This window comes from Peromyscus eremicus, chromosome 5 (assembly GCF_949786415.1).
Source record: "Peromyscus eremicus chromosome 5, PerEre_H2_v1, whole genome shotgun sequence".
Lineage (NCBI taxonomy): Eukaryota > Metazoa > Chordata > Mammalia > Rodentia > Cricetidae > Peromyscus > Peromyscus eremicus.
Window position 1 is genome coordinate 101,565,294 of NC_081420.1, and position 12,734 is coordinate 101,578,027.

At 44.9% G+C, this 12,734-nt stretch overlaps 1 protein-coding gene across 1 annotated transcript in view; it reads right to left on the reverse strand.

Moving 5' to 3' along the window:
- Positions 1 to 12,734, reverse strand: part of Cdh1 (cadherin 1) — a 70,414-nt gene that overhangs the window by 9,341 nt on the left and 48,339 nt on the right. The window contains exons 3-8 of the mRNA XM_059264067.1: positions 10,784 to 11,007; positions 3,005 to 3,148; positions 2,759 to 2,914; positions 1,887 to 2,031; positions 1,059 to 1,234; positions 662 to 790 (exon numbers count right to left, since the gene is read on the reverse strand). Of these exons, the coding sequence (XP_059120050.1) occupies positions 662 to 790; positions 1,059 to 1,234; positions 1,887 to 2,031; positions 2,759 to 2,914; positions 3,005 to 3,148; positions 10,784 to 11,007 (974 nt within the window). The remainder of the gene's footprint in view (positions 1 to 661; positions 791 to 1,058; positions 1,235 to 1,886; positions 2,032 to 2,758; positions 2,915 to 3,004; positions 3,149 to 10,783; positions 11,008 to 12,734) is intronic.

Genomic DNA, 12,734 nt, shown 5'->3' on the forward strand with positions numbered 1-12,734 from the left:
ATGATCTTCCCTCAAAACTAAAAAGCTGAGCATAGCACTACATACCTGCCTGCCAACCTGGGCCATGTCCCAAAAATTTTAATTTAATTGAAAATGTACGTGCGTGTGTGTGTGTGTGTGTGTGTGTGTGTGTGTGTGTGTGTGTGTATGAAGTTTCTATATCTAGCTCTTAAAACCTTCTCCTTGAATGCATTTGATATTCTTGGCTTTTAATAATTCTTATGAAGCTGGGCGTGGCAGCTTACAGCTATAACCCAGCATTTAGGAGGCACATTGTTAAATTGGAGGCCAGGCTGGGTCACACAATAAGATCTGGCTCAAATCATTCATCCCCCAAAATAATAACTCATATAAATCATCTGTAAGTTCCACAAGACTAGAAAACCTGTCTGTTCTGTGTGTTGACATGTCTCTAGTGTGTGACACAGGGTGGAATAGGAACTTAGAAAATGGGATGGATAAGTGAGACCCAGGAAGACTAAAAAGATGCAGAATTAGGAGATGAGTTTGGAAGATTTCAAAGACGGTAGCTACTCCAAGTATGTTGGCTTCTATGTTTGAAGTTCACATTCACTAACCTGGGGATTCACCCATGCATAGAGGCAAAACTTAGCTCATGAACAATGAGTTGCCTCTCACAGGACTGAGGCTGCAGAATTACCGTGCTGGGGTTGAAGATGGGAGCGTTGTCGTTAATGTCGACGATGGTGATCACGGCTTTTGCTGTTGTGCTTAGGCCTTCGCCCTGAAGGTCAGCAGCTTGAACCACCAGGGTGTATACAGGATAACTCTGCAGAGAGCAAACATGTGAAATCAGAACCCGCTCCAACAGCCGCCCCAAGCCCGGTGCAGCCCACTGCATATAGAAAACTAGACTATCTGCTTCACTGCCCAGGCTGCCTGCCTCCAGTCACAGAGCTGCTGGGCAGGTATTTAGATGCAAAGCTGAGCCACTCACACTAACTGGCTGCAGGCTCAGCAGAGGGTTGCACTGTCCATGAGATTTAGTATACGTTTGCCTTCAACTCCCACTGCCACCCTCCCGAGCCAGGACTGACCTCTCGGTCCAGCCCGGAGGTGACCACACTGATGACCCCTGTGTCCCTATTGACAGTGAACATGTCTGGGTGAGGCAGCTCAGGATCTTGGCTGATGATGGTGTAGGCGATGGCAGCATTGTAGGTATTCACATCATCATCTGCATCGGTAGCTGACACCTGCATCACGGAGGTTCCTGGGAGCGTCAAAGGAGAAGACATTTAAATGGGCTATAGGTGCTCCACTGAGATCTGCTCCTGACTGCTCAGAATGATCCCGTCCTAGGAGATCACCACACTTGGTCGCAGTTTTTATTTCTAAAATTCTCATCAAATTGCCAGTGGAGGGAGCACTACACCAGACCAGCCATGTTCAGGGAACTCAACTTTTCAAAGCCTATAATTTAGGTGTGAGAAAGAAAGGAAGGGAGTGCTGGGAATAAATTAACTAGAATATGCCTACCAAGTCCTTCTCTGTTCCTCCTGCTAGTTCTTACCTTATTTTCTAAAGATATTATTATTATTATTATTATTATTATTATTATTATTATTACTTGTGTGTGTGTGTGTGTGTGTGTGTGTACATGCAGATGCTCTCAAAGGCCAGAAGAGGCCATCACATCCCCTGGAACTGGAGTCACATGTATGCACCACCAAGCCCTAGGAAGGTTTTTTTTCTACTTACACATGTTTCTACAGGTAGAATGTTATATATGCTCCCCCACACTCCACCTCGTCTCTCACAGTGGCTTTCAAAGAACATGTCTGAACATTAGTGACCTGACCCCAAGTTCTAATCCCAAAGACCTGGTGTCTTTCTGGGTACTCAGTTCCTTGGGACTGGTTTACCTGGAAGAGCGCCCTCCATGACAGTTCCCTCAAAGACCTCCTTGATGAACTCTGGCTTGTTGTCGTTCTGATCGGTCACTGTGATCACAATCTCCATGGGGTCCTCCACTGCTTGCCCATTTGATGACACAGCATGGGAAAAGAGCTGCAAGAGCCAAGTGAGGGTTACTTAGCCCCTGACCAGAAGAAGAAGAGCTGGGCGAGGGAGTGTGGCTACAGTTTCTGCATTTAGCCTCTGCTCCTTCCGCTGTGAGACTGCCACGTGAGAATTTTCCACACCATGTGCTGCTGCTTAATGAACTCATGAGGAATCAAGTCTCAAGGCTAGAGAACACACCCACCAGGCAGAATGCCCATTTATCACACAGAGACTCACTTCAATTGGGATAATTTCCCTCTGGCTCTTCCACTCTAATGTTTCCCTGAAATGTTTCTACATTTGGCATCTACAGATTACCTTCTTCTTCCCTAAGCTCACACTGTAACCAAGTCCCAGAAGTGGATTTTGCTCCCTATTAATGTCATCAGAATACATTTCCTCTAGGTAAGAAATTCTCCAGCCCCAAGAATTAGTTGACATCTTTTCATCTCTCTGTCTCTGCCTGTCTGTCTGTCTGTCTGTCTGTCTATGTGTTCACATGCACTTTCATGCAGTTATCCAGTGAGGTCACAAGAGGGTGTCAGAGCACCTGGAGTTGGAGTTCCAGGTGGTTGGGAGCCACCTGATGTGAGTCCAAACTTTATCAACATGTTAAGGGATAAGTTAAGCTACTAATAGGTCCAGAGCATCCGACCTGAGAATAAGACTTGGGTTGCTCCCCAAACTTAACGACTGTCACCCAGTGGTCAACAAGTATCTAAGAAATACTCACAGTGTAGTTGGCAATATGTTCTCTATCCAGAGGCTCGGTCACTTTCAGCCAGCCTGATTCTCTCTCAATCGTAAACACACCAACAGGGGGTCTGTCTGCTCCTTGGCCAGTGATGCTGTAGTAAACCATGGTTTCTTTGTCCCTGTTGGATTTGATCTGAACACAAAACAGAAAAGAAACAGAATTGGCAAGGAAAGGTCTTGCCATCGGGTCCTTCCATTTTCTCTTCTCTTAGCCCTTCCCTACCTGAACCAGCTTTTTAGGAAATGGGCCTTTCTCATTTTCTGGGCAGCTGATGGGAGGGATGACCCAGTCTCGTTTCTGTCTTCTGTGACCTTGGTGAGAGCTGGGAAATGTGAGCACTTTCGGCTGGGATCCAGAGCTAGGGTCCTAAGAAGAAAGAAGATTAGCAAAATGAAATAATTCAGAAGGCATACAGGTCTACCCGTTCAATCTACCCCACTGATGTCTCCCATCTGCTGCAGGTGGTGTACATTTGAATTTAATGAATCGTTCACAAATTACATATACCATCCAAAATAAGGAGCTAAAACATAAACCAAGTAACTCCTGTCAATGCTATTGTTTGGACACTGACTGCCCATGATGGTCCCTATGCTTGAAAGCTTGGTTCCTAACATAGTGGCTAATGAGAGCTCTTCAGATCACAGGGGATATGTCCTTGAAATATACGGCGAGACCCCAGTCTCTTTTTTGGTTTTTGTATCATAAGACAAGTGGTTTATTCTCCTCTATGCTCCCACTCTGATGTGTCCTCTAGCCCTTGCTAGAAGACAAAATAACAGTGTCATTTGGTCTTAAACCTCCAGAACCAAAAATCCAAGTCAAACCTATTTTTTTTAAAGTTAATTGCCTCAGGAATTTTGTTATAGTATGCTATAACTAATGGAATGATATATATATATATATATATACATATATACATATGTGCATATATATATACACATATATACATATGTGCATATATATATATATGGAATGCTAACTAACACGTCCATACAATAAACACTATTTTTTCTTTAAATTCTTTTCTGTGTAGGCCAGGCTGTCCTGGAACTCACTCTGTAGACCAGGCTGTCTGAGAACTCAGAGATCCACCTGCCTCTGCCTCCCAAGAGCTGGGATTAAAGTCATACACCATCACCACCAGGCTGATCTTTTTAAATTCTTAATATCCATAATTCAAATAACCACTGTGAATACACAATTTGTGGGTGTGAACATTTGAGAATTATATTTAAAGGTTATTTCAAACATAATTCATGTCCTTTAAACAACATTATACTCTGATAATATCAGAGGTGATTCCAGTAACTAGATGTTTGGGAGTTCTGGGCTTCCTTTCTTTTGTTTTCCTAGGGATATAGTTCTCTAAAGTGGAGTTGTCAATCTTGTTTAAGTTTGGGGCATTGCTACTAAGAACTACTTTGAGATCGATACAAATGTGTTAATCTTTTTGTGTCCTATCTATAAGGGTTCCATTTGTTCTAACAGAAGCTGCTGGGATGGGAAACAAAAATAACCTGGAGTCTTGTATTGAACAGTTCCAATGTGCAATAAAGATAATTTTATGCACACTCAGGGAAATAAGAGAGCTGAAGACGAAAGGAAAATGCCTCCTAAATTGTTTAAGTGTTTAGAATGATTCATGGTATCAAAGTTCTATAAGTTTTCACCCTCTCCCTTTACAGGGAGATTCACTTACCAACACAGATCACAGCCTGCCAAGTTCTAATCAAGCCCTATTTCCTGTTTGCTTGCTTGGTGTTTGGTTTGGACATTTTTAAAACAATCTCATGAACCCCAGTCTGGCTTCAAATTGTGTAGTCAAGGATGGTCTTGAACTTCAATTCCTTCTTCCTCCACCTCCCAAAGGGTGACGGCAGGTACCACCACGCTGTTTGTGTGATGGTGGGGAATAGAAGCCAGCGCCTCGTGCATGCTAGGCAAGAACTCTACCAACTGAGCTACATTTTCACATCTGCAGCCCTCCTGGTTTTTTTTTGTTTTTCTTTCTAAGATTCAAAACATCAAAGGCAGACATAAAATATGACCAGGTATTCGAGAACCTAGTCCCACATTTCCTGCCACACACATAAACACACACACTTGCCACACTTTGCATCTGTCACCTACAGAAGAAAGCCAGCATGGGATAAGGGCTGGCTCTGGGACTGGCTGCCTAGCTTTTAATTCTCAGTTTAGCTCCCCATCTTCCTCCAGAGGAGATCATGTAACTTCTGTGTGAACTGTCCCAATGTCTAAAGTGGGGATTTGCTTTGTTTTGTTGAGATAGGGTCTGCCTCACAGTGAAGTCCTTGCTGGCCTCTAACTCATAGACATCCACCTGTCTCTATTTTCCAAGTGTGGTATTAGAGGTGTGTGATACCACATCTGGCAAAAATTGAGATTATGATATTGGTGCCAATGTCCTAGAGTGCTTGGAAGGACTAAATGATACTTGTTTACATATAATAAAGTATCTAGAATGTTGCCTGAAACACAGCAGGTGCTCTGTAAATGAAGATGACGATGGTTGGAAAACACTGACATAATATTTGGGGGGAATTTAACTCCAGTGCAGGAAGAATACAAGAAACCGTCCATCAACAGTGCACCCTAAGCCTTCAAATGCCCGTCTGACCCAGCCATGGTGAATAACTGGACACGGGTAAATGAACACAAACCCAATGGCAATATTGAGAAGGAAAACAAAGGTCCTGCCTTGCCAAGCTGCAGGGTATTTAAAGAGACGGGTAATAAATGGTGCGTAACGTAACATGAACTTCCCTGTGTGAGAGCAAAAGGAACCAGGCCTGAACACCCTGAACACGAAACTCCCTCAGAAAGCCTAACCAGACAAAGGGGAAGAGCTAGAAAGTTAGATTTGTGTGTGCTTGCGTGTATGATTATCACAGCAGGGGTGTGTGACCAGGGGACAACCTCAGCCTCTAGCTGTTTGTCGCTGCACACCAGGCTAGCTGGCCCGTGTCACTGTCCTGGATCTACAGACCTACACTACTTCATCCGGCCACTGTGTGGGTTTTGGGAATTGACCCTTAGGTCGTCTTCTTGCTTACAAAGCAAGTGGTGTATCTTCTAAGCCTTCACTTCAAAATGTGTTTTGTGTGTGATACAAGGTCTTGGGTTGTGTGGCTGAGGTTCACCTGGAACTCACAATCCTCCTGCCTCAGCCTGAGATTACAAGTTTTGTGCAACCATTCCAAGACATTCTTCCATTTTCTCTTTGTACTCTGGGTTTGTTTTTTGTTTTTGTTTTTTTTTTTTCCCTCACCTGGGTTTGCTTATTTGTTTTTTTTTTTTTTTTTTTTTTTTTTTTTTGAGAGAGGGTTTCTCTGTGTAGCCTTGGCTGTCTGGGAACTCACTCTGTAGACTAGACTGGTCTCAAACTTACAGAGATCTGCCTGCCTCTGTCTCCCAAGAGCTGGCTGGGATTAAAGGTGTGCGCTACCACTGCCCGGCTTAGTTTTGCTTTTTTGAGACAGAGTTTTATTCTGTAGCCCAGGCTGGTCTAGAATTCACTATGTAGCTCAGGCTGTCCTCAAACTCAGAGCAAATCTGTCTTAGATTTCTAAATGTTGGGATTACAGATTGAGGCAGCACGTTGGTTTTTTGTTTGTGAGACAGGATCTTGCAGCATTTAGTCCTGACTGGCCTCAAAGTCATGCAAATCCTTGTCTCAGCCTCCCAAGTGTTGGGGTTACCCTTATACCCAGATTTTTCCTTTCTTATTAAATCCAAAACTTAGGGCCTAGAGAGATGGCTCAGTGGTTAAGAGCCTCAACAGTTAAGAGCACTTGCTACTCATGCAGAGGATATGGGTTCAATTCCCAGCACTCATACAGAAACTTAAAACCATCTGAAACTTCGGTTCCAGGGGATCCCTTTTCCAGCCTCCACAGGTACCAGGCACACATGTGGTACGCACATATATATGCAAGAAAAACAGCCATACATATACAATAAAAACAAACAAATCTTTAAAAGAATTTTTTTTTAACTCTCTTTTTCTCTAACATATACCTCAGGTTTGTGCCTAGGAATGTACAGAACTAAGAAGATGCTTTTGGGCTCTGAGGCTATAACTGACTAGGTGGCTCAGTGGGCAGAGCACTTGCTATGCATGAACAGTGGTACACACCTCTAAGTCCAGCACTGGGGACAGTGACAGGGAGATCCCTGCGACTCACCACCATCCAGTCAGTTCGATCAGCAAAGTCCAGATTTAGCAAGAGACCCAGTCTCAAAAAATATGGTGGATACGGGGCATGGTGGCACACACCCTTTAATCCCAACACTTGGGAGGCAGAGGCAGGTGGATCACTGTGAGTTCTAGGCCAGCCAGGGCTTCAAAGTATGACCTTACCTCAAAAAAAAAAAAAGGAGAGTGAGGAAGATTTGTGACAAAAATTAACATTGACCTCTGGCCTCCACACACATGCACACTAACACCACTTTTTGTTTTTTGTTAACACTTAACAGCTCGATGTGGCTAATGTAAGTGGGATTAGTGCTTGAGAATTCCATAAAATTCATATTGTTAATTCACTTAAAAGGTAGACAGACAATTAAGCTATATGAGAATTCTTTTTCCCCTTCATATCACAATTAAGAAGGGATGCCAGCCATTGTATTGCGCAGACTCCTTTAACCCCAGCCTTTGGGAGGCAGAGGCAAGCAGATCTGAGTTCAAGGCTAGCCTGGTCTACACAGCAAGTTCCAGGACAGCCAGAGTTAAATGGTGGGACTCCGTCTCATACACCTCCATGTCTCCTATCTCCCCATCCCCAGTGAAGATGGGATAATTGGCATTCCAGCAGCTAACTTGGACCATGAGGTAGCCATAAGAATCAAGCCACATGTGGTTCTAGTGGTGCACACCTGTAATCCCAATACTTGAAAGGCTAAAGCAGGAGAATCAGGAGTTCAAATCCACCCTGGGCTACACAATGAGACCCTGTCTATAAAATAGTAACAATATAAAACAAAGCCATGTGCTCATTGCGGTGCACACTTGTAATCTCAGCCTTTGGGAGGCAGAGGCAGGAGGGCCACAAGCTTAAGTTCAGCTTAGGCTAAAAGTCTTGGAGTGGGGGCATCATGTGCCAAGGATAGCAAAACAGAAAGATAAGGAGATGCCAGGTGGTGGCACACTCCTTTAGTCCCAGCACTCAGGAGGCAGAGGCAGTCAAATCTCTGTGAATTCGAGACCAGCTTAGTCTGGTCTACAAAGCGAGTTCCAGGACAGCTAAGGCCATCACACAAAGAAAACCTGTCTCAAAAAATTAAAAAAAAAAAAAAAAAAAAAAGCAAGCAAGCAAACAAACAAACAAAAAACACAAAGGCAGACACCACCACAGCCAGCTTAAGGGTTTCTGTAATGCATACTTGAATCAAATCCTGATAAAGCAGAAACAGAGACAGAGGCGAAAGTGTGTGTGTGAGCGTGTGTGTGCGCGTGTGTGTGTGTGTGTGTGTGTGTGTGTGTGTGTGTGTGTGTGAGAGAGAGAGAGAGAGAGAGAGAGAGAGAGAGAGAGAGAGAGAGAGAGAGAGTGTAGGAAAAACAAGTCCCAAGCTGGACTTGGTCCTAGAAGGCTCCCACAGTCAACTGCCCAGCAGGGCCTTCCTATGCTGAACTTGCATGCATGGCTGGCCAGCGGAGGGCTCGAGTCAGGAAGCCATGGCTAATGTAATTGAACGAAGTTCTTTACTTCTCTAATTGCATCAGAGAGAAAAACTAGATCAGGGGGTTATTAAATTCCGTGAATCTCAAGAGTCTTCAGAGGACAGAACAGGGATCAGCCTTAAAGGCTTTGGCATGCAATGGATAGGGCACAATCCACACTTCTGAGGCAGGAAGCAGGATATGGCTAGAATGTCCCCTGGAGAGACACAATAGGAAATACCATGAGAGCATTTTCAAGATGGGCAAAGGCATTGGCTTTTGGTAACAATCTCCAGGGACATTCATGGCCAGAATCTAGACAACACAGTCAGTGTATCAGCCTCTTCGATGTTTGCTGGTTTTCTGGACTGAGCCAGACCTCACAGCAGACACCACAAACACCATGGAGAAGAAGGCTTAACACTGTTGGTTTAATTTTTTTTTTCCCCAAGACAGGGTTTCTCTATGTAGCTTTGGAGCCTGTCCTGAAATTCGCTCAGTAGACCAGGCTGGCCTCGAACTCACAGAGATCCACCTGCCTCTGCCTCCTGAGTGCTTGGATTAAAGGTGTGTGCCACCAAGGCCCAGCCTTGTTTATTATTTATGTATAGATTTGCATGAATCTATGTGCACCATGTGGAGGTCAGAAAAGGGTCCTGTATCTCCTGTTACTGTGTTCTGGCGTGCCTGATGTGAGTGCTGGGAATCAAACCCACGTCCTCTGCAAGAGCAGTGAACGTCCTTAACTGCTGGGCTGCCTCTCCAGCTCTACAGAGGGACAAAGACTTCCTACTGGTCTTCCCCAGCACCTTACCTTATTCATTTTGCCTCCAGGAAGGCTATGACAACAGCTAGTATTGGATGAGAATCTAACTCACTCAGCCCTCCCTCCACAGCTCAGTTCACATCTGTGCTCAACCAAGTACAGATAGAAAGATTTCTTTTCAAAGGCAGATACGGTGGTGTATGCCTCTAATACCACACATGGGAGGCAAAGGAAGGATTGGGAGTTTTAGGTCACCCTGGGCTACATATCAAGTTTGGGGACAACCTCAGCTACACAAAATCATCTTTCTCTTATTTATTTCAAAGCCATTTTTTCAAATAAAACAAAAAGGGGGTCAGACAAAGATTTTAAAAGATTTTTTTAAAAAGTTTTTTAAGACAGGGTTTCTCTGAGTAGCCCTGACTATCCTGGAACTAGCTCTGTAGACCAGGCTGACCCCAAGCGCACAGAGACCTGCCTGCCTTTGCCTCCCAAGAGCTGGGATTAAAGACATGCATCACCACTGCTTGGCTTTTAAAAGACTTTTTTTTTTAAGGTATGTAGAGCTGGGGAGGTAGTTCAGTTGGCAGAATACTTGTCTAGTGTGCATGAAGCCCCGTATTTAATCCTTAGAACCTCACAAAACCAGGTGTGGTGGCATGAGCCTGTAATCCTATCCTGTGGGAGATGAAAGGTTAGAGCGAGTTTGAGGCTATCATGGGCTATAAGGGGTCCTATCTAAAAGAGAGAGAGAAAAAAAAAGAAACTCATATCAAACATGTTAGTACACACCTGTAATCCCATATCAAGAAGCTGAGGCAGGAGGACTGTGAGTTTGAAGCCAGCCTGGGCTATTTTATAGCAAGACCCTTACCTCTAAATAAGCAGATTCCCCCTAATTATTATCTCTAAATAAGAAGAGTGTAACAATTGTCACACGAGTCATGGGTCAGGCATTATCTTATGTAGAAGTGCACTAACCGGAGGATGTTCTGGCTATGTGTGGCTATCTATACCTCTTTATATAAGGGACCTGAGCATCCAGAGTTTGATATCCACAAAGGAAGAGGGGACTCCTTGTGGATATCAAGTGTGTACATACGCTCTTAGTGTTTTGTGTGTGAACTCACTCAGCCCACACAGGTTAAATGATTCCTCTGTGGTTACTGGGGTCAGAGGTTAGAAAGAGCAATGGTAGGCTAACAGTCCCAGGCAGGGTCCGTGTCTTCCTCCTTACCCTACACTACCAGATCCCCATAACCCAACAGCAACCCCCAAACCCTCATAAGAATGAGTTCAGTCAGAAAGACTATCCTCAACTGGGGATATTTTTGCCACCACTACCCCAAAGAGTCACAGGCAGTTTCTGGAGATAGTTTTAGCTGTTGTAACTGACAGGTATTCCTGGCATCAAGGATGCCACTTAGCATCCTACAGAGTCTTCCCACAAAATTATCTTGCCCAACAAGTCCCCAGTGCCAAGGCGAGGGGACCCAGATCCAACAACAATCTGAAAACTATCCACACACATCCAAGGAATACCCCAACCTACATGGTGGTGGTGCCGGTGTTGGTGGTGTCCCACGGACTTCAGAATCACTCTGGTGGAAAGCTTCCTGTGAGTAGAGTCCCAGGCATGGACAAGAAAGCTGGTTTCCAGTTTATGAAGCTTTAGAGGCCGACTGAGCGTGATGACACCATCCGTAGCCACTTTGAATCGGGAGTCCTCGGAAAAGTAGGCTGTCCTTGGTCGACCAGTGCACCCTTCAAATTTCACTGCAGGACAGAGATCACAGCAATTAAGACACTGGACAGCTAGATCACAGATCCGGACATTCCTTCTTGGATTGATCCACCCACCAAATCATGTGGAACATGCACCAGCTCAACAAACCACAAGCTGACGATGAGCAACCCGTACCCAGGGGGCCTCCTCATCATCATCATTAAGATCTTCCCAATCAAGGGCAACTCATCTTTGGAGGCTGGTTTCTTTTTCCTCATCTAACTGTCAGTGAAAATTGAATCTTGTCTATAAAGTAACCGTTCATTTTCAGAGTGAAATCAAGAGAAGTGGTTCAGTATGAAAACAGACCATGAGGGTGGGATGTCTCATCGGGTCAAAGTGCCTACAGTTCAGCCTGATGCCCAGAGGTCAGACCCCCAGAACCCAGGCACAGAGCAGGATGCGACGCAAAGAGTGGTGATGCGCATCTGTAAGCCCAGGACTCCTACACCAAATGGAGAATTGCAGAAAATGCTTTCAGGGGTGTTACTAGCCAGCTAGCCTACAGTTCACAGTCAAGTCTGCAGAGACTTCTCCAGAAGCCCCAGGTTCAGTTCTACCCATTGTAGTGGTTCACAACAGTCAGTAACTCCAGTTCCAGCAAATCTGATCCCCTCTTCTGGCCTCGGCAGGCACTACATGAACATGGTACACTTGCATGCATACAAAATACAAATAAGTAAATCTTAAAAAGAAAACAGAAGCTGGGCGGTGGTGGCACACACCTTTAATCCCAGCACTCAGAAAGTTGAGGTAGGAGGATTGCAGTAAGTTTGAGGCCAAGTGAGCCGCACAGTGAAACTGTTTCTTAAAAAAGAAAAACCAAATAAATAGTATAGTGCATGCCTCCAATCCTAGCACTTCAGAGGTGGGAACAGGTGCATCAGATGCTTCACGTCATTCTTGGCTAAACAGCAAATTCAAGGTTGCATGAAACCCTGCCTCAAAAAAACACAAACAGCCGGGCGGTGGTGGCGCACGCCTTTAATCCCAGCACTCGGGAGGCAGAGGCAGGCGGATCTCTGTGAGTTCGAGGCCAGCCTGGGCTACCAAGTGAGTTCCAGGAAAGGCGCAAAGCTACACAGAGAAACCCTGTCTCGAAAAACCAAAAAACCCAAAAACAACAAAAAAACCACAAACAAGGGTCACCAAGATGGCTCAACAGGGAAGGTGCTTACAGCCAAACCTGACAACCTGAGAGCAATTGCTAAAAACCCCCAGAGAGAAAGTCACAGAAGAGAACTGACCTCTGTGAGCTGTCCTCAGACCTCCACAGGCATACCATGGGACACTCACGTGTCCACACAGAGAGAAATGTAATAGAAAACCTCAGGATAGAGGTTGAAAAGGAGTTCACAATTAAACTCAGGAATTAGCTTACTTTCCACCTTTTCAAACAAGTGCCCGTCACTCCTCACCATGGAATTCCCATTTCATCTCAGCATTCTCTTATGAAACTTCCCATTCCTGTGCCCATTTTACAAAGCCAGGCACCTCGACATTCTCCGCTCTGGACCTGGGTGCTCTGCCTGTCCTGCAGTGTTCATTTCTCCCACCAGAGGTCGCCCTGGTAAACACGTCTGAAGCCAAAAGCCCTATGCTTGCCAGAGAAAACAGACATGAATGTATTGTTTCAGTGGCGAGAAGGGTACAGGTACCACTATCGATCCCACTGGCAAAATATGCTTCTTTAACATACATGCTTTGGAGCCAAATG